The following is a 22,538-nucleotide window of genomic DNA, read 5'->3' as shown; positions in this document are numbered from 1 at the left end:
GGAAAAAACGACGTGTTGAAATGAAAAAAGTAGGTCAGTCGATCGCAGAGCCTGACTGACGCTGGCTACGCCCCTGAAAAGGAAGAGAAGTGAGCCCTGGGGGCCATCGTAGAAAGCTTCATAAACACAGCGTAGGCTAAGTAGCACAGTAGAAAAAAATAAAACAGAATAATTTTCACATGTCCAGATATCTTAGATAATTTCCTTTGTTATTTTTAAAAACGATGATTACATTATTGTTAGGACAATTATCTACTATCTACATCAGTTGGCTTCAAATTTTTCGTCATCTCAGATCTGATATTTTCAAATATTTTCATGGAATATAAAATATGTCATTCGAAAGAGAATTTTTTTTTGATATGTCATGAATTGTTTGTAAAAAACCTACAAAAATTGTTTCCTTCACAGTAACCTTAATGCCAGAATCAACTGTTTCTGGTTTTTATAGTATTTAAAACACCACAAATGAAAAAGACATTATTATTCTCAGCCACATTATTCTCAACCTTAACCTCACTGACAGTTGTATGACGACCATGATAACCCGAATATTTGAACAATAGAGGCGGAAGAAAAATGTACAAACAGTGAAATATTGAGCTCAGAAAAATTAATTGAACAAAAATTAAATTTATGCAATGTGTCGTTCGTGTGCACATGCGTGTTAAAAGTGATTTTTGTACCTGAATTTGTTCTTTAGGTCTAAATAAGTATAAATAAATTGAAATCCGATCCGGTCCTTGCGCCAAAATTAGGTATAGTAAAAGTTAACATAGTCAATTGAGTGAGAAAAAAAAAAAAAATATATATATATATATATATACTGACAAATCTGTATCAAGAAAAGGCTAAGATAAAACAGATAAATAAATTAATAATCAGAACAACTTAAAAGTCTGGCTGTTGCCCTATCAAAAAAATATTTTTTCGCTAAGTTTGTAAATTTGTTATAGTTTTCCACTTGCCGAAGTTGAAATGGAAGGTCGTTGAAGTGGAGGGCAGCAGTGTGGGCAAAAGTACCCTCAATATTGTTTGTCTTAATTAAATTTGTTCTTATAGTATTCGTTCGTAACGATCGTTCGGTTACAGGGAAAAAAGATAGTTTCAGGTAACTTGGCCAACTTTCTTTGTTGAACAGAGCTTTGTGTGCAAGTTTTACAAAAGAAAGAGATATTTTTTCTTCCACTGGAAGCCATTGTAATGTTAGCACGTCATGATCACTGCAACGACGACGGCAAACGAAACTTGCCGAAGATCCTTGCAGCTTTTGTAATCGTTTCGAAAGATATTTTGGTAAATTACCGAAGATGGTATTACAGTAATATATCTTTGTCAAGATTAAGCTCTGTGCTAGTGATTTTCGAATAATAAAATCGGCTGCACGTTTAAATTGCTGTAAAGATCGTAAAACAGCATAACCACTTTTAATAATTGCGTTCACATGTAAATTCCATGTCAAATGTTCGCTAAAATGCACTCCAAGTATTTTAAATGCATTAACACGACCAATAGATTTATCATCATTTACCAAGGTGACATTATAATCAAACAAATTATGCTTTCGCGACATTTGACTCGTTGAAAACAGCATAAGTTTTGTTTTACTGACATTAAGACATCTTTTATCTTGTCTACTTTAACATGCCGTTGTAGTGTTGTATCGTCGGCATATTGAAGATAAGTACTTGGTCCATTGTTGCTTAGCAAAGTAACATAAAGATTAAAAAGAACAGGACCGAGTATGCTACCTTGAGGTACTCCAAATTTCACCAACAATTTCTGCGATACTTTATCGTCAACCTGCACAAACTGGTATCTGTTACTGAGATAATCATCAATTAGTCTAATAAAATGTTTCGAGAAACCTAATTGGTGAAGATGACCGATCAAGGTAGGATAGTCAACAGTGTCAAATGCTTTAGAAAAGTCTGCAAATATAGAAAGCGTGATTTCACCCTTCTTCATGGCATGTAAAATATCATCTTTTAGTTTTAACAAAATGGTAGTCGTAGAGTGTCCTTTTCTATATCCAGATTGTGTTGAACAGTAGACTGAGCTTTTTTCGATGAAGGTCGTGATTTGCATCAATATAATGCTCTCAAATACTTTGGACAGAACTGGTAGGACACTTATTGGACGGTAGTCAGCTAGATTAGAAGGATTTGTTAGTTTAGGGATCGGACAAATACGACTAATTTTCCATTGCTCTGGAAAGGTGGAATTATCAATACAGCAGTTAATAATATGCGTTAACGGCGAGGCGATATAGTCAGCAACATATTTTATATACCTTGCGGGAATATTATCAAATCCCGTTGAACAGTCAAGTCGTAACGATCTAATTGCATTTATAACATCTTCGAAAGTAGCATGTGTTAATTGAAAAGAGTTAGGTTTATCAGTAAAACTGTTTATCTGAGAAGTTGTTGTCCCTGGAAGGTGTTCGTTTATTCCAGTTGTTCTTGTAGCAGTACTATTGAAGAATTCGTTAACGGCATCAGGATTTACATTGACATTTTTCGGATTTGGGTGGAGGATTTTGTTAATGACTTTCCACACATCTTTTGTGCTTTTATTTTTAAGAGAAAGAGCATATATTTGTGAAAAGACGGGGGTAAATTACATCAAGCTTAAATTGATGGAATTAGCAAGCACACTTCAGATAGCTGATCAACTTCAGGATCCTCGATTTTTAATTCGAATAAACAATATCCCAAAATGTAGCAGTTTATGAAATGATTAAAGTAAATTTGAAAATCCGAATAAAGTCTTCCATAAAAATATTATTTAATTAGGAGCCAGAGGGATAAAAAACAGCAAGCATTATCTTTGTACAACTTTATGGTTATGTAAGAAGCATTTCTCTTATTTGTTCGATCATTTCATAAATGGAATTGGGCGCTGCACTTATTTTCTTTTGATAACATGGTAAAGTAACTATGCAAACCGCACTCTTCTGTACCTTGCAACAATGAGTGAACTGCAATCGAAAAACACCGAGACCTGGAGGTACCATAAATAGAATTTTACCATCAGTAAAGATACAAAACCTTTTACAAGTAGTGGTTCCCATCACGCGTTAGAACAAAAAAAATAAAGTTATGAAAGCAACTAGTGGTGTAAAAGGACTAACGCAAAACCCATTTCGTTTACAACGACGTTGTCTTACTGCTCCAATTTTGAATGCTGAAAAATTATGCAGCAAAAATAACATAGCAACCCAAAATCAACCTTGTCATTACTTAGTCATTACCAACTCACTGGAACTACAACCTTCATAATTTCTAACAAGGTCAACAAGCTGATGAATACGATGATACATTTGATGTGAGTTTCAACCCAGTGATACTGTCATTAACATTATATCAAAAACTGTATTACCAACTGATATTGCCACAAAACTATTACAACATTCAAAAATTGGCGATGAGCTATCAGTTTTATTGAAAGAATAATTTCATTCAAGGGTGTCTCAGAAGTATTTCTATATTTGCCAGGCTTCTTTGAAAATTGCAGAGTTTGGAAATCCTACTCACTTTCTGCCATCTTATTTTAAAAGAACATTTTCGACACAATAAAAACTTACGTCTAGATCTAGCCACAAGTCTACACAAAATTAAAGCAGCTACAATCCCGGTCAAAATACATTGGCAGTAAGCTACAAAAAGTGCAGTATAATCCTTTCCTCTCCCTTCTCCCCCACTATCAATGTTTGGAAAGGTGTGAGCACAACTTTTGAACATTGATACTGGGGAGAAGGGGGCTTTGTACTTATCTTGCTCTTGCTACACGTGTAAAAAGGGTTTACTGCCATTATTTTTGACCGGGATTGTAGTTTAATGGGGCGACAAGTGATATTTTTTAAAAAATAATTTTTTGAGGAAACAATTTCAGAAATGGTCTATTTTTATAAAATATTAAATTTCCACCCGTCGTCATTATTTTTATTTTTCCACTGTTTAATTTACTTCCATTTCTTAAACAATAGGCCTATTTTTTCAAGCGCGATAGATTATAACCAAAATAAATAAAGAATAATGAACAGCCTGGTCAGATATTTAGCATGCACACAATCGGGCGTCTGTTTTTGGCATTTGTTTAGGCATCTGTTTTAGTCGTACGTTCAAAGAGTTGCTTTTAGGCGTTAGTGTCAGGTGTCTGTGGCATTGGTTTGTTGTTTTTGAGATTGCTAGATTGGGCGCTAGGTTTTTACGTATTTTGCATAACCGCCCTGCATTTATTAAATGAACTTACTGTTATGTTATTTTTGAAATAAACATAAAAATGACCAGCGATGTTATAAATACTAGAGGATAAAAGAAAAAGCCAGAGAAAAACAAATCAAACAAGGAGGAAGACAAGAAAAAAAATAGGAAAAGATCAGATAACATAGGAAACCCCAAAACAAGTTAATAAGAATTACGTATAGTTTGAGCTACAGCAGTTATCTATTTATTCACCACATCATAGATACAAAGCAACAATATCATAAATACAAAGACGCTAAGACCACATAAAGTTCGCACATTTTTTTTCCTATATATACTTCGGTTTATTCATATCCATTTTCAATTTATACAACGTTTTTGAATTTTTTAAATTTCTTATCTATGGCACCACCCTCAAATAAGAATCAAAATACCAGATTCGATGAAAAAAAAGAAAATTTGATGGTGGTGTTTGGAAAAACTGCTTTTTCTTTTTTTCTTTTTACACTTTTTACGAAAATAATAAAAATATTGCTGTTGTTGAATGATAGGCATTTTATACAAGTTGACATTTGTATATTGATGAAAAAATGATTAGATAAGTTTTGTTCACAATTACCAGTCTGGTACTACATGTGTGCAATTATAAAAAACACCATATCGATTTTGTAATAGATAATCGTGACTGTCCTATAATTGTTGTAATTTGTGTAACTTTACATATTGTTTATATTGTAAAAAAGATAAAACGATTTAAATAAAAATAGAAACTTTGCCAATTCTGACGGACAACTACTAGAGGACGTTAAGGGGGTTGGTATCTCGGTGGTATCGGTAGTGATGGCTTGCCCTCCCCCTTCCACGCCACCAACTTGTTCTCAATCGTCCGCTAGGACTATCGGGCGGTTTAGCTTTTTTAATTTATCTAGAATCAGAATGAACCCTTCTTTGTTTTTTTAAAAAAAATAACGATTACAATATCGTTTATCTTCAACCAATTTTTTCAGTAAATAAATGTAACATACCAATGAGGTGAGCGCAACTGTGATGTTATTTAATCCTGTTTAAATAGTCAAATATAGTATATATTTCCAACACCAGTTCTGTATTTTAGATGATAGTTTTCTCCAATACCAATATGGACGACTAAAACACATGACTAAAACATGACTAATGCCTTAAACGGATGACAGTTCACTAGAACGCCCAAACGAACGTCAGATTGCACGAAGGCGTAAATCAAACGCATTAAACGCACAACCGAACGCAAAGATTCTGACCTGAATCCCCCTCATAGATTTACTTCTTCTATATTTTCACGTTGGCTGGTATAAAGGTGGAAAGCTGCGAAATTAAGGACTTTAATGCAATGTCAATAACCTGGATGTTATTTTAAAAACACTTTACGCGCTCAAAGTTTTAAATTGTCTACTGTCAGACACGGAGGGCATGTTGTTGCACCACAAGCAATAATATTATTACATAGATTTAATTGTCATTTCCGTAGTCTGTTATGGCAGAATCGTTATTTTGCACACAAGTCCTAAATTTAAAATCCCGAATTTTACTGCATCTAAAAAAAGCTGATATAAGCGAATACATAACCAGACAGTACTTATAATGCTTTCAACTCACATATTTTTTATGAAAAAAATTGCATGGGTTTTGATTCGCTCATAAATTCACAGGCAGAGGAAATTTCATGAATTACACCGTGATGCAATGGTCTACTGTGGAAAGATTTTTATCAGCCTCCATTTTTGTATTTTATTATTGTATTATTAAATAGACTAGTCGTTAGCCATCCACAGGAATCCGCCCGTTGCATAGTTTAAATATTTCCACTCTCACCAAGACCTGTTTTTGGGTGATACAAAGTTTGGCAACATATAAATTAATCTAACCTTTATTACTTTTTCCACACCAGCTGATACAATCAAATTATTGTACTGGTTGTACCTCACCTGGTTCACCACTGAACGATGACCATGCAATGTTAAATGAACTATAACAAAATCGTAGAGCAAAGTGCAATTACCATTAAACTTTATTTAAAAAAACAACTAGAAAAAAAATAAAACCCCAAATATACGTAAGGTTTCAAAGAGAAGTTGAAAATGGGAGTTATCGGTAAAATTTACAAAAATTAAGTAAAGTTTACTTTTGTCATCGGACAACGTTAATATCAATTTTGAAAAATTTTGGGAGTATTAATTTTTGGAATTGTCCTGCTGGGACGTACTCTCAGAATTGACTGGCGTCACACCCGAAGATAACACATAATATGGTCACAACCCCCCTCCCCCCTCCTTTCTAAGCTACGATTCTAGGTGGACAAAATGAGGAAACCCCAGTAAACTTAAAAAAACATTTTAAGTTGTGGTCACAGATCTAATAAATATAAGAACCTAGTTATATTAACAGTTGTTAATATAACTATCAAAATTATGGAGTATATGAAAGACAGATAAATAACTTATGTGATAACTAAAATGAGAATTGGTTAGCATATATTACAATCCACATAGCATATCCGACCTTTACATTGCAAAAACCGCACCACACTTTGTGCGCCACCTACAACACTCACAGAACCTAGCAAAGCGTAACAGATCCCCACAGTTAAAATGTCCAAATTCCTATCCAACATACTATATTAGCAGTTCCGAACCCCTTGAACTAGCTGATATACTAAGGATCATCAGCAGTGACTCATCTCTTTCATTCACTTAAACCTTCAGTGGAGTATCTGACTAAAAAAGTTACTAGGGTTAAGCAAAATGTTTTAGATACGTGATGAAGGCCATACATTTTATTGACGACTTTGCGGACCTTTTTCAACTTGGCATCTTGCTAAAACATCCTATGTAATAGGTTCTGGGTAGACTTATGAAGTCAGCAATTTTTGAAATAGCTTGACCGATAGAGGATTTCAGTTACCATTGACGAATAAAATAAATATATTTGACGGTATATTGCTAATTTTGTATGGTATTCGCAGAATGATGCTTGACTGCCGTCATGCATCCTTTTTACTTTCGCTGGGCGCCGTAAAGAAGAATAAATAGAATAGAATAAAATAAAATAAAATTTAGTTCAGATAAAAAAGAAATAATGTAATGAGATCATTGGGAAATGACATAATTTGGCTTGAACGATATTTCCGTCAAATCTAATCTGAATTTTTCCCTAGGACAAATATATCTCCTTAGCAACACCTTAGTAATTACCTGATTACGAACATACACATAATAATTATATAAACAATACTGCGTCTCAAAACAGTCATGCATGCATGCCAGCAGTTTATAGAATTTACAAAAATCAAATTCTTTTACTAAAGTTTCCTTTACTGCTTAGGTAATTTAGATAACTAAACACTTTGTACGTTTAATACTTGGCCAATACTTTGTGGCCTCATTGCATTTTTTAGCTAAATTTATATTAAACATATTTTGTACAATCTTTACAAGGATCACTTGGAAGATAGTGAGGAAGAGAATGAAAGCATGTCAAATAAACATCGTTTGCCTTGCCAAGTAACGTATTTTGTTCCTAACACCCTACATGAACATATTTATGATGAAAATATTGTCATTGATTTAGGTGAGAAAAAAATCAATACTGATAATTTCTGATGAGCATTGTAAAAAACTGTACCAACTTATGTGTTTCCAACAGGTAAATCCGGATATAACACGAAAAGGAAAGTACATATTTTTCTGACCAAGTACTTCAACCAAAGGCTGTTAAATTAAAGACAGAATTTTGCCTCTGATACTGACTATATATTTTTTGCTCATGCGGTAACTCAAGATGTTAATTTGAATAGTCGCATAAATATCGCTATACGAAAGATTAAAGCTAATGGCCTTCAAAGAGCCAAATCGTTTATAGCAAGTGATGATGCTTTCACATTTATAAAGAAGTTAAAAACAACTTCTGCATATTTAAAGTGATTTCTTTTTGAAGTTTTGTCCATAGTAAAACGGCTATGACTTCCACGTTTTTTAAGACTCTATCTGGCCTAGGTGTAAGATGGAATGAACACGCAAAGGAAATGATATTACCTGAAGAAGAAATTAATATCAACAAACCAGGATTATTAAAGGGGAACTAAACACAAAAATTATTTTTGATATATTGTCACAAATGGATGGTATATTTTGAGAAATAAAGAAGTGCACCTTAATTATGTCTCTTTTTATCTCAATAATTTCTTTGCCTTTTTTTCAACGGGCTGCGTAAAACCAAGAAGACTGGATCTAGTAACAAAAATGATATTGCAAAGTGCAGCACTCTGCAAATCGCAATAGGATTCATTTTAAATTATATTTTATCAACACAAACAAAAATAATTATGATTTAAATTGTTTGTTGTGCGATAGTAAATATTTCCAGAGTTTTTCTCACTACTGTCGCAACACCAACAAAACTCTAGGGAAACTTTTCGTAGGCAAACTTATGAACGCATACTTGCATATCAAATGAGAAACAATTCAGAGGTAATAAAAACAATTTTTTCCACTCGAAAAGAAGTAAATCACCGAAACTGGATTTCAAAACTTTATTTTGCATTCATAAAATCCAGAAGAACTTTGTCTTACCATCATATCCCTCTGGAAAAAGTCGTCAGTAAAGTGATGTAAAACCCCAGAATCTTTTCGTAAGGTTTCTTTTGATCGCTTGCAACCATTTTTTACGTAGTAGTTTTATTCGTTTTTTAAAAGTTATCTTATTAAGACTGAACTCTTTGTCACACGAGGGAGCAAATTACAACCAAAAGCTGAACAACTTGCCATATTTAGCATATATAATATATAGCATATATAGCGTGTATAAGATAACTTTTATTAGAATTATCATCAATTGCAAAAATTCGTAGCTCAAACAAACCAGCCACTACATAAAGTTGCACTTTTCTGCACGTAATCTTTTTTTATGGAATTTGTAGCCATACTTTAAGCCTATAAAGTTTGTATTTATGCCACTTCGAAGTTACATGAAATAGTAAGACTACTTGAATTTGCTTTCTTATGGTAGTAATAACAATATATCAAAACATTATTTTTGTGTTTAGTTCTTCCTTACCAGTACGCCAGTTCTTTTAGCAAAACATTTTCAATACAGAGTTGAAACAGTTTTTTAAAACCATGAGAATGAAAATTACAAAGTGCACGCACAATGATAAACTCGACCAGTTAAGTCTTAAAATTTAAATTCTAGAGATTTTGCTCCTCTAAAGAATATGCTCATATAAAAGAACACAATTCTTCCTTTTTCCAAGGAGATAATTGTCACAAAAATTAAACAAACAAACAGACATAGAGAGTAGGACAGGACTTCTGTAAAGGGTACAAGGGTTTCGACTCATATTCCTGAACCAAGGTACCCAAAATGTTGTCAACAAACCGTTAGGTGAAGTAAACTAATCTGCCGTCATGCAAGTCTTTATTTTTTTGCAGTAATATTTCTTAAGCCCCAGTCACATTTATAACAAAAACGAGTGATGTTCCTTAAACAAATTTTAGTTACTAGAGTTTAGCAATTAAGTTTTGGGCTTTGCTCTATAGAATCGAGGAACATGAGCTGTTCGATTAGATTGCCAAAAGAATTTATAGTGTGAACCTTTTCAGTCAGCAATTTTCAACGCCTCTTTTAGAAACAATGAGAACATATATATGCCAAAAATGTGTGCACAAATAAATATATTACAAAGCTAATATAAAGCTACTTGAAAATAAATTCATTTCTATTAATACATCTAAAATATTGAAAAAGGATGTGAAATTTTGATTTTAATTCTTCCTCATTGTGTTAGAACCAAAAAGCTCACATACCTTTATTTTCTTTAGAGGAAATCTTCCAAATGAATACATCAAAGTTGTCAGAACCAGCTATTACATACTATAACAAAAATAAAAGTATAGCACTAATACTAGCATGGTGATTACAGTTCCCTGCAATGGAAGACAACTTTACTATGATAAATTATGTTTTCATTCGCTGCATTAGCAAATAACAAGCTTCCATAAAACATTGGTTTTCATTAATTCTAAAAGATACACAATAAAACTTAAATCTTAAATAAAATTAAAACAAAATTTATAACATATCATCCAACATCAAAGATCACAATAACTTTTGAGTGCATCTTTAAAACATCAATAACATTGATATATTTAAATAATTTTTTTTGAAAGTACTTAATGGCATAGTGTTTGAGATTTTCAATGGTATAAAAAGAATCACCATTTACTTTTCTAAACTGAGCAGATTTGATCAAAAATATTCTTGCAACGAAAAATAAAATGGATCAAATGTCAGTAAATGTTTTTGCCTTTTACTCGGCTTCTGTAGATCCATTATTGTAATATGTAAATAACTCTGAACCTTTATGAGCAATATGAATGTAAGAAAAAATACAAAGCTAATATAAAATGCTAATAAATAATTATTGACTGGTACTGTCTATTCATTGCCTGGGCTATAGGCTAGTTTTTGCATGATATATTGTACTGATTAAAACAATAGCAATAACTAGCAAAGACACAGCATTGCATCCTTAATGTGGTACTACAAAATGAATCCACCATTTTTAGTGTGTTATTTCCTTTCCGAAAAAATAAGTTCTCTCAAGACATACCCACATATATATAAATGACGATTAAAGTATTCCTTCTGTTAAACCATAGTGGTGATGTTGTCATGATTCAGCATCCCCGGGCATATTCTTGAATATTCAATAACTTGAAAATGCAATAACTTAAGTACAAAATTTGTTATGGGGTGCTTTTAGACCAATGTAAATAAATTAGCAAAAAAATAGTTTCTATACTTCCTGCATTTCAGAAGTTAGGATTTTAGGGGAGGTCCATGCAACTTTTCAGAGAAAATAATTTTTTTGATCAAATAACAAAAAAATTAGTGTAATTTATTACCAATATTAGGACCAACAATGAGTATGTTTATTATTTTTTATTGACAATATATTTCGGATAAAAATTATCCATCATCAGGTCTAAAAGCAAATAAATAATGTTAAAAACAGTTAAAAACAAGTATAAAATTATTCAACATATCATACATAAACTACACCTCACACTACAACAAATCAAATTTACAAGAAAATCTAAAAACAAAACGAGTTTAGAAGAGAGTAAGGTAATTAAATTTTTATTACCAATGCTCTGCTTCTATATTCGTCTTTTGTATTTAAAACCGGTTTGATGTAATTGATCATTAACGCCTCAAGAGTCATTAAATGATAAACGTTCCGTGTTGATGAACATAAAATTGATACATTTTCCATTGTTAAAAGATTATTGCAATCGTCGAAATGCTTTCCCACCGGACCAGTTCTTTTATGTTCCTTAAGTCGTTTGATTAAATGCCGGCTCGTCTGTCCGACATAGCACGAGTTGCATCGTGGACATTCTATTTTGTATACCAAACAACTTTTGAAACATTTTTCAATTACAGGTTTCAATGGAGGCAGAGAACTTTTCAACTTTTTCAATGTGAAAATAATTTTACACGGAATATTCAACTTTCTCATAGAAGTTTCAAATTTCTCCGAAACTCGCCCACGATATTGAATGAAAATCATCTTCTCTTCAGACTCTTCTTTCTCGTTTTCTTCATCAGGATTCTCGTTATCATTATTTTCCATAATCTTAGATATCGTACTTTTAATTATCGGGTCATAGAAAGCTTTCGGATATTGATTTTTCTCAAGAACAGTTTTACCTTTTTCTAGACTTTGGTGAAAATTCGACCATGTGCTACACGCTCGATGTATTCGATGAACTAGGCCGGATACGACTGACCGTTTATATTTCCGTGGTGCCAGTGAATGAAAGTTCATCGTCAGGCCTGTATCGGTAGCTTTCGTGTACCATGTCGATGATAAATTGTTATTTGAACGAATAATTAACATATCCAGAAAAGGTATAGACGTATTCTTCCCTTCTTTTTCAATGGTAAATTTGAGTGACGGATGCAGGTCGTTAATTTGTAGAAGTTTTCCGTCAATTCTATTACGTTCTATGTTTCTCAAAACATCATCCATATACCTTGAATACAGTACAGCATCGTCTTTAAGGATAGAGTCAAACTTGCTTAGCCAACCATTAGCGAGAAGTGGAGCTGGTGGGCTGCCCATAGCTAAGCCATCGATTTGCCTGTAATAACCATCGTGTGATAATAAAACTACGTCACGACTGCACAAAGAGACTAAGGTTTTAAAGGTTTCTTTATCTACCGGAGGCTGTTCGTATTTACCAGAAAATAAAAGCTCGGTGCAATCATTTATGGCTTCATCAAGCGGAACGTTTGTATACAAAGACTTTATATCAAAACTAACTAGTTCTTCGTTCGTATTAAGTTGAATTTGAGATAACAGATCAGAAATTTCCTTTGTTGAGGAATTGATATTGCACTCCTTTACAACAGATAACCATTTTGAAACTTGATTACCAATTTTATAGTAGGCTGAGCCAGGCATGGAAAGTACTGGTCGAACTGGTGTATCTTTCTTATGTACCTTCGCTAGGCCATATAGACGTGGCGGTTGGCTTCCTACTGGTTTCATCTTATCGTACAATGCGTCCGAGATTTTATTATCTTCTTTCAACAACTTTAACATGGATAAAACTCTTTCTTCTTCTTTAAGCATTGGGTGCTTCTCATTCTTCCTTCTCCCGACGAGTTTTTCAAATTGAGGTAAATCGGTGATTTCACTCATTTTATTATTGTACGTTTCTACTTTCATGATGCAAATTCCGATGCCCTTATCGAAAGGTAGCGCAACGAGGTTATTCTCTTTAAGGTATCTATTCGTCAATTGCAAATTTCTGGATCCTTTTTGTTTACTGCATCTTTTGATATATGCTAGTGTTTTAATATTCATATCAGTAATGACATCTTCTTCCACCTTTTGTCCTCTGCAAAATCTAATCAGATCATCAAGCTCTGTAAGAACGTCATTCTTATTAAACTTTCCAAGTACAGCATTTCTCGGACCCAGGGCTAACGTGTCCAAAACGTATTTTGGCGGATTTTTGTCTAACTGGTAACAGATCACAGTGTTATCAACGTTAAATAACGGTTTATCTTGTTCACTTGATAGTCTAGTGAGTTTATCATTTAATTTGTCAGTATGTTCTTTTTCATGTAGTCTGTTATGAATTCTTATATGAAGTATAAGTGATGGTAAAAGCTTTATGTTGATTTTCTGTTTTAAAGCGTTTCTAGATTTCGTCAGTTTCTCGTTAACAGATTGTTGTTCACCTTTAGCTTTAAACAATTCCTTTCTCAAGAGTCGTAGTTGAAAGTCTTCTACTATTCTATCGTCGAAACAACCATTTTCTGGTATTCGAAACTTCAGAAACTTTGGGATAATATTCGCTCTTAAACAATTCTCTAGAAAACTGATACGCAGGCTGTGACTTATTCTCTTTCGTTGAAATTTACGGTAGTCAAGAAAATATTTCCACCAGCCATTTCGTTTCAATTCCAATACAAATAACGAATAAGATAAAAACATTGTGGCTTCACGATAAAATACCAATATTAGGACCAACAATGAGTATGTTTATTATTTTTTATTGACAATATATTTCGGATAAAAATTATCAGGACAGACGAGCCGGCATTTAATCAAACGACTTAAGGAACATAAAAGAACTGGTCCGGTGGGAAAGCATTTCGACGATTGCAATAATCTTTTAACAATGGAAAATGTATCAATTTTATGTTCATCAACACGGAACGTTTATCATTTAATGACTCTTGAGGCGTTAATGATCAATTACATCAAACCGGTTTTAAATACAAAAGACGAATATAGAAGCAGAGCATTGGTAATAAAAATTTAATTACCTTACTCTCTTCTAAACTCGTTTTGTTTTTAGATTTTCTTGTAAATTTGATTTGTTGTAGTGTGAGGTGTAGTTTATGTATGATATGTTGAATAATTTTATACTTGTTTTTAACTGTTTTTAACATTATTTATTTGCTTTTAGACCTGATGATGGATAATTTTTATCCGAAATATATTGTCAATAAAAAATAATAAACATACTCATTGTTGGTCCTAATATTGGTATTTTATCGTGAAGCCACAATGTTTTTATCTTATTCGTTATTTGTATTGGAATTGAAACGAAATGGCTGGTGGAAATATTTTCTTGACTACCGTAAATTTCAACGAAAGAGAATAAGTCACAGCCTGCGTATCAGTTTTCTAGAGAATTGTTTAAGAGCGAATATTATCCCAAAGTTTCTGAAGTTTCGAATACCAGAAAATGGTTGTTTCGACGATAGAATAGTAGAAGACTTTCAACTACGACTCTTGAGAAAGGAATTGTTTAAAGCTAAAGGTGAACAACAATCTGTTAACGAGAAACTGACGAAATCTAGAAACGCTTTAAAACAGAAAATCAACATAAAGCTTTTACCATCACTTATACTTCATATAAGAATTCATAACAGACTACATGAAAAAGAACATACTGACAAATTAAATGATAAACTCACTAGACTATCAAGTGAACAAGATAAACCGTTATTTAACGTTGATAACACTGTGATCTGTTACCAGTTAGACAAAAATCCGCCAAAATACGTTTTGGACACGTTAGCCCTGGGTCCGAGAAATGCTGTACTTGGAAAGTTTAATAAGAATGACGTTCTTACAGAGCTTGATGATCTGATTAGATTTTGCAGAGGACAAAAGGTGGAAGAAGATGTCATTACTGATATGAATATTAAAACACTAGCATATATCAAAAGATGCAGTAAACAAAAAAGATCCAGAAATTTGCAATTGACGAATAGATACCTTAAAGAGAATAACCTCGTTGCGCTACCTTTCGATAAGGGCATCGGAATTTGCATCATGAAAGTAGAAACGTACAATAATAAAATGAGTGAAATCACCGATTTACCTCAATTTGAAAAACTCGTCGGGAGAAGGAAGAATGAGAAGCACCCAATGCTTAAAGAAGAAGAAAGAGTTTTATCCATGTTAAAGTTGTTGAAAGAAGATAATAAAATCTCGGACGCATTGTACGATAAGATGAAACCAGTAGGAAGCCAACCGCCACGTCTATATGGCCTAGCGAAGGTACATAAGAAAGATACACCAGTTCGACCAGTACTTTCCATGCCTGGCTCAGCCTACTATAAAATTGGTAATCAAGTTTCAAAATGGTTATCTGTTGTAAAGGAGTGCAATATCAATTCCTCAACAAAGGAAATTTCTGATCTGTTATCTCAAATTCAACTTAATACGAACGAAGAACTAGTTAGTTTTGATATAAAGTCTTTGTATACAAACGTTCCGCTTGATGAAGCCATAAATGATTGCACCGAGCTTTTATTTTCTGGTAAATACGAACAGCCTCCGGTAGATAAAGAAACCTTTAAAACCTTAGTCTCTTTGTGCAGTCGTGACGTAGTTTTATTATCACACGATGGTTATTACAGGCAAATCGATGGCTTAGCTATGGGCAGCCCACCAGCTCCACTTCTCGCTAATGGTTGGCTAAGCAAGTTTGACTCTATCCTTAAAGACGATGCTGTACTGTATTCAAGGTATATGGATGATGTTTTGAGAAACATAGAACGTAATAGAATTGACGGAAAACTTCTACAAATTAACGACCTGCATCCGTCACTCAAATTTACCATTGAAAAAGAAGGGAAGAATACGTCTATACCTTTTCTGGATATGTTAATTATTCGTTCAAATAACAATTTATCATCGACATGGTACACGAAAGCTACCGATACAGGCCTGACGATGAACTTTCATTCACTGGCACCACGGAAATATAAACGGTCAGTCGTATCCGGCCTAGTTCATCGAATACATCGAGCGTGTAGCACATGGTCGAATTTTCACCAAAGTCTAGAAAAAGGTAAAACTGTTCTTGAGAAAAATCAATATCCGAAAGCTTTCTATGACCCGATAATTAAAAGTACGATATCTAAGATTATGGAAAATAATGATAACGAGAATCCTGATGAAGAAAACGAGAAAGAAGAGTCTGAAGAGAAGATGATTTTCATTCAATATCGTGGGCGAGTTTCGGAGAAATTTGAAACTTCTATGAGAAAGTTGAATATTCCGTGTAAAATTATTTTCACATTGAAAAAGTTGAAAAGTTCTCTGCCTCCATTGAAACCTGTAATTGAAAAATGTTTCAAAAGTTGTTTGGTATACAAAATAGAATGTCCACGATGCAACTCGTGCTATGTCGGACAGACGAGCCGGCATTTAATCAAACGACTTAAGGAACATAAAAGAACTGGTCCGGTGGGAAAGCATTTCGACGATTGCAATAATCTTTTAACAATGGAAAATGTATCAATTTTATGTTCATCAACACGGAACGTTTATCATTTAATGACTCTTGAGGCGTTAATGATCAATTACATCAAACCGGTTTTAAATACAAAAGACGAATATAGAAGCAGAGCATTGGTAATAAAAATTTAATTACCTTACTCTCTTCTAAACTCGTTTTGTTTTTAGATTTTCTTGTAAATTTGATTTGTTGTAGTGTGAGGTGTAGTTTATGTATGATATGTTGAATAATTTTATACTTGTTTTTAACTGTTTTTAACATTATTTATTTGCTTTTAGACCTGATGATGGATAATTTTTATCCGAAATATATTGTCAATAAAAAATAATAAACATACTCATTGTTGGTCCTAATATTGGTATTTTATCGTGAAGCCACAATGTTTTTATCTTATTCGTAATTTATTACCATTGACTTTTTAGCTGTTCGATGGCCATTTTTAAGTACAAATCATTGGCAAAAACAACTATTGTATTATTTATATTAAATAAGACATACGATCATATCTTATGATCATAAACTTGTCTGTAGAAACATTTATCGGAAAACAAAAAAAAATGGCTTAGATTTAACGAATGAGAACTAAGTTGTCCCTACGGATCAGCAAACTAACCTTTAAATACAAAATACAAATTATTAACCGTAGAGGCGAATATAGAAAAGTTCTCCACGGTAGGCAGATTTTTGCAGTAAACTATGAGCTCTAAAACTGCACCACGAGTTTTAGCGGTTTTTCAGTACAAAAAGATGCCAAAACGTTTGGATCGTTTCCGTGTGCTTCAAATCACGGTAACAATGGATGGTTTCCCTAGACTCCACAAATTTCCAGGATTGGCACGTAAATAGATATACTTTTGAAAGCAAAGCCTTTAAAGGACAACCCTAAAATGGAAAAAAATTCTACAACAAGATTTGAAAATAACCCTAAGCTTGCAACATGAAAGATTTTTATCAAATGTGTTAACTAAACGAGACCGAGATATAATTGTCCCAGATATGGTAAAATGACAAGTATGGTTGTGACAACTGTTTTATCTTGAAAAACCAGTTCTCAATAAAAACATTGCATCAATGTTTTTGTTTTCATTTCTGTAAAATTGACTTGATCCTACAGAGAAGTTCATGATCATACGATATGATCGCATAATATTATTTGTATAAATTTTACAATAGTTGTTTATACCAATAATTTAAAATTGAAAAAATAGCCGTTGAACAGCTGAAAAGTTCTTAATCAATTAAATTAGATCAAAACAAAAAGAGTTGTGTTCTTTTACATGGTTATAGAAATTCTACACACTCATTCCCAATTCAAAGAAATAAGTATATTTTTTAGCAAAACAATCTCTAAAAAAAATTCAAACCAAATAAGCTTGTTATTATGTTTTAAGCCAAATGTTTAAGCTTGAAAATGCAAATTTTTATATCCCATAACAAGATATAAGTAGGATTATTGCATGGACACAATTATAACACATGCAATAATCTGCTTGGACAATATTAGTTATCATGCTTTTTACAATTTTAATTCAAGAAAAGACTGCAAATTGTTTTTGGCTTTGATTGGAAAAGAAACTACTAGTTATGTCAATATACTCAATAGTCTACCGACTCACTTTTAGGATAATGCATTAGCAAAGCACACATAAGTGGCTTGTTGCTAGGTTAGCTGTACGTTCACCATTAACCATAATAGAAAGTTATGGTAACCAAACATAAAAAGTAATAAATGTGTTAGCTAGATTTCCAATGTTCATGTCAATGTTTAAAATTAGGTTAGCAATGGTAACACAAAAAGAAGCTAGGATGAAATGAATTCTAGCAAACTAAATAAAAAGCTACTGATCACAATGTACATTGTAGCCAAAATGGTCAAACTGGTTTACTTAAAATTTATATATGGCTAAGAAGTCAAACATTATTGTAAATGTTTTCACTTATTTTGCCCACAAATCTGTTATTATTGGGTCATAAAAAAAAATTCAGAAAAAATTAATTTCAATTGCAAAATATCACCATAAAATAATGATCCAATCTTGAGAAGTATCGTAAAAACCATACTTTTTGGACCTTTTTTGCTCATTTTGCACTTAAATCCATCATTTTTAACGTAAGGTGACTCCATTTTAATTAGTTGTTCTACGGGCGAAGTCGATAGAAACTTAGGGTCGGTCGGCAAAATAAAAATAATTTTATCGAGAATGTATGGTCGGAACAACAACAAAAAAATACAAAAAAATACACATGTTTAGTTTAATTGTAGATTTACATTATCAAAAAATAACATCATTGATTATCTTCAATGCCCATTACTTTCACAAGATGCGATGTGGTCATAAAAACTACAACTAACAAAAATATGTACATGAAAACATAGTGATAAGCACGCGTCGATGTAACGGGTCTACCATTATTGATTTATATTCTGTCATTGTGCATAAAAATCAAAAACAACTAATGATCCACTTCTGAGAAAAGCTGGTAACGGACAGACGAACAGACACAGGTCAATTTATAAGACCTCACAAAAATACTTTGAAATATTCCCTAAAATGTAGAAATGCATAGAGAAAAGAAATATTTTTAAAATAAGAAGCATTTAGAAGATATAAAGGTTATAAAGGGGCCATCAAAATGCCTACTGCTATCCAGATTTCAGACTGTGTCCAAAATGCGATTTCAAGCTTTTAATTTTAAGAAATAAATTTGTTAGCTTTCACTCACCCAACCATGTCCCTTAGTTTTTAAAAAAGCTGAATGGGGGTTATTACTGTGACTATATCTGTAAACATTCCCTGTTTTTAGAGAAGACACTTGGTATACTTTGGCTCACAAACAGACAGACCCATATGGATATTATAATAGACTAGCCAGGGGACCAAAATCGAAATGCCAGGTGAAGCCACAAGTAACTGTGCAAGCTGCAGTTAAACAAACGGTGGAGCACTTAATAAGAGTCTCAAACTGTGCCACATACTCAAATGAAGCGCATTAACACAGTTATACAACATTAGTATTTCGGGTGTAATATATTTTTAAAAATTAACTTTACTGAAACTTTAGTTGAAATAAAAACACAGCTTACAACCCATTGTTATCCTTTCAGTTTAAATAAAAACACAGCTTACAACCCATTGGTACCCTATCACAGCAAAAACAATCAGTCAATATTATTTTATTTTGCGAAATAAGTTTTCATGAAAGTTTAAAAATTAATTGTGACACTGGGCTAAGCACTCAGTATAGGTAAACCATGTCGCACATGCATATAGGTGTAATACCCTTTTCACTAAAAAGTATTCAGTTTAAATAAAAACACAAAAACAGCCTGTCGCTTAGTGCAAGTAAGCCATGTTGCACACGAGTAATACATTTTCCAACTAAACTTTAGTGCAACTTCGGTTTACACACAAATACAGGAAACAGTCCATCGTCATCTTGTCCATTTAAAAAAATAAATTAGCAATTTTATTTAGCCGAATAAGTTCTCATAATAGTAATAAAAGGGGTAGCTACCTAACTGTATTTGGCATAGAATTATTAAGAGAATTATAGAATTATTAACGAACTGCATTTGGCTACTTTTACTTTTTAGTCAGAGATAGCAAGAGCCACAACCCCAAATACAAATTAATAACAATGTACCAAACTGAATAAAAACTTTAAAAGAATAGAAACAAAAAAGGCTAGCTATAGCTAGCTCGCTTAAGAAGCAGGATACTGCCTCGAAATCTATGTTTGTATCCAAAATCTTAAAATTGGATTGTTCAAGATTTATACGTGGATAGAAAATGTGATGATATATTTATCTTAACATGTAAAAACGTAGAGAAAATAAATATTCCTTTATACAAAGTATTTAGAAGAGAAAGGTCAAATTAAGACCTACAAACCTCACACCATCATCACTTTCACACAAAATGGCCTTTGTAACATGATTCCGTTTTTTTAGGGGGGAGGGGGGGGGGGGGGGGGGGGTTCTGCCGTGATTCTGAAATTGAGCAGCATTTCATAAAAATAAAGTCCATAAAAAATAGGTTCTACAGAGTTTTTCCAATATAAAGCTGAGGGGAAACTCCTTTGAACACACAGAATACAGCTATTACTAAAGATATGATGATGACGATCATGACTTTTTATATCGTATGGAAAATATAACAAACTAGCTGAGACAATCCTAAAGGCTAATGGTATTTGAAATGTTTTAGTTGGTCAGTGTATTATCACCAACACTTTTAACCAGATTCAGCTGTATTTGTAACAATCATAGGTACAAAGTACACGAGGGAAAGTTCAAACAGCTTGCCAAATATACTGGTTAGTTGATGATGTTGAATAAACTTTGAATAAACTTTGACATAAAACAATCTTTCACTTAAATGTGACTGAGCTTTGTGATTTGAGAAAGAACTTATATAACATTTGAGAAATGACTTTACATTTAGAACAACTGACATCTACCAAGGTCTTCATGCAAGTGAGTTGTTTTATAAAAGCTTATATATGGTAATTAACACATGATGCATTTAATTATAAATCCCTAATGTATACATTATATAAATAAATACATAAATGAAACTGATAATTTACAGAACAACTGTACATAAACAAACATGGGGCAACATGAGACAGCATAAAACAAATATGAGACAACAAGGAACAAACATGGGACAACAAGTAACAAACATGGGACAACAACAACAAACATGGGTCAACAACAACAAATACAGAAACCAACTGCAAATTTAAACATAAATTATGCAAAAACATACCAAAAACACAGCAGGCAGTGCCTTTTTCATACATATGTTTTTTCAAACATAAGTCGTGCGGTTAACACATGCATAAAAGACAATCAAAAATGCAATCGTTTAAAGCCTTGATTTAGCCCTTTCTAGATCAATGCAATGAAATTGGTGTAAGAAGTTTTTCCTTTTTTACATACACTTCTTGAGTCTCAGAAATTATTACTATTTCGCCTGCGAGGATAGTAATAATTCATTGGTTTCCAACTCCTAACTGACTAAGTAACTATGTCCGAAATGGTCAATTGCAACGCCATCAACAATCTCTCATTCCCAAAAATTTATTTTAGAAACACGTCCCCTAGGAAGATTCGAACCAGCACCTCAGCAGAACATTGCATCTAGGTGCAGTGCGCTAACCAACTGGGATAATGTAATAGAAGTAAGCCTTTTTCGGGCTTTTCTCTTTTGAGCTGGTGTGTTAATCAAACAATACATTATTTTTACGGCTGTAGTAGTATGACATTTTTATCACAACAAGGTAAATCTCAAAGGGAAAAGACGTATGATGGAAAAAGATTAAAAAATACGCTTTTTGATAAAGGTGAAGGGAAGAATGGGGGGAGGGGTTCAGGGAACTTTCTTTCGTTTATGAGCAAAACAAAACCCATGCAATTTTTTTATAAAAAAATATGCAATTGAAAAGCATTCCGGTTGCGTATTCGTCCATCTTAACATTTTTAAAATGCAATAAAACTATTAAAAAAAAATATTTTTACCTAATTGTAAAAAATATACCTCAACAACATGGATTTATGTTGAGTAATGATCGCGGTGTCTGACAACGGACAATTCTTTTCCACATGGATTAACACTTCTCGAGCTCAAAGTGTTAATTTTTCTTTAAAATACTTAACACAAAGTCCAGGCCATTGACAGGGTACTCTTAAATTTCCTAACTTTCCTTCTTTATACCAGTTAACGTAAGGCATAGAAGAATTAAATCAACTTACTGTATATATTTAATTTGAAATCTATTACATGCTTTATGCATACGAATATCAAAATTCTATCCATGCTGGTCATTAATCTTATTTCTCTGTTGTTTAAACAATAGACCAATTGTGTTTAACTAAAAATTCCAGCCTGGTATTCTTAAAAAGCATGTTCTTTTAAAAGAAAGAGCATGTAGGTGTACACTATTCTCA

General features: G+C 32.8%; 1 protein-coding gene across 2 annotated transcripts in view; it reads right to left on the bottom strand.

The window, feature by feature from the left end:
* Nucleotides 1-22,538, bottom strand: part of LOC130657094 (DDB1- and CUL4-associated factor 5-like) — a 55,753-nt gene that overhangs the window by 5,814 nt on the left and 27,401 nt on the right. The window contains exons 7-9 of one of the 2 annotated variants that reach the window (XM_057460065.1): nucleotides 10,052-10,118; nucleotides 8,399-8,476; nucleotides 6,116-6,216 (exon numbers count right to left, since the gene is read on the bottom strand). In XM_057460065.1, coding sequence (XP_057316048.1) covers nucleotides 8,421-8,476; nucleotides 10,052-10,118 — 123 coding nt within the window. In that variant the 3' untranslated portion in view covers nucleotides 6,116-6,216; nucleotides 8,399-8,420. Of the gene's footprint in view, nucleotides 1-6,115; nucleotides 6,217-8,398; nucleotides 8,477-10,051; nucleotides 10,119-22,538 lie in introns of those variants that run through there. The other variant, XM_057460064.1, reaches the window with a different exon arrangement.

This window comes from Hydractinia symbiolongicarpus, chromosome 9, assembly GCF_029227915.1.
Source record: "Hydractinia symbiolongicarpus strain clone_291-10 chromosome 9, HSymV2.1, whole genome shotgun sequence".
NCBI classification, from domain to species: domain Eukaryota; kingdom Metazoa; phylum Cnidaria; class Hydrozoa; order Anthoathecata; family Hydractiniidae; genus Hydractinia; species Hydractinia symbiolongicarpus.
The sequence above is the reverse complement of the archived record's forward strand: the minus strand, read 5'-3'. Positions and strand labels throughout refer to the sequence as shown.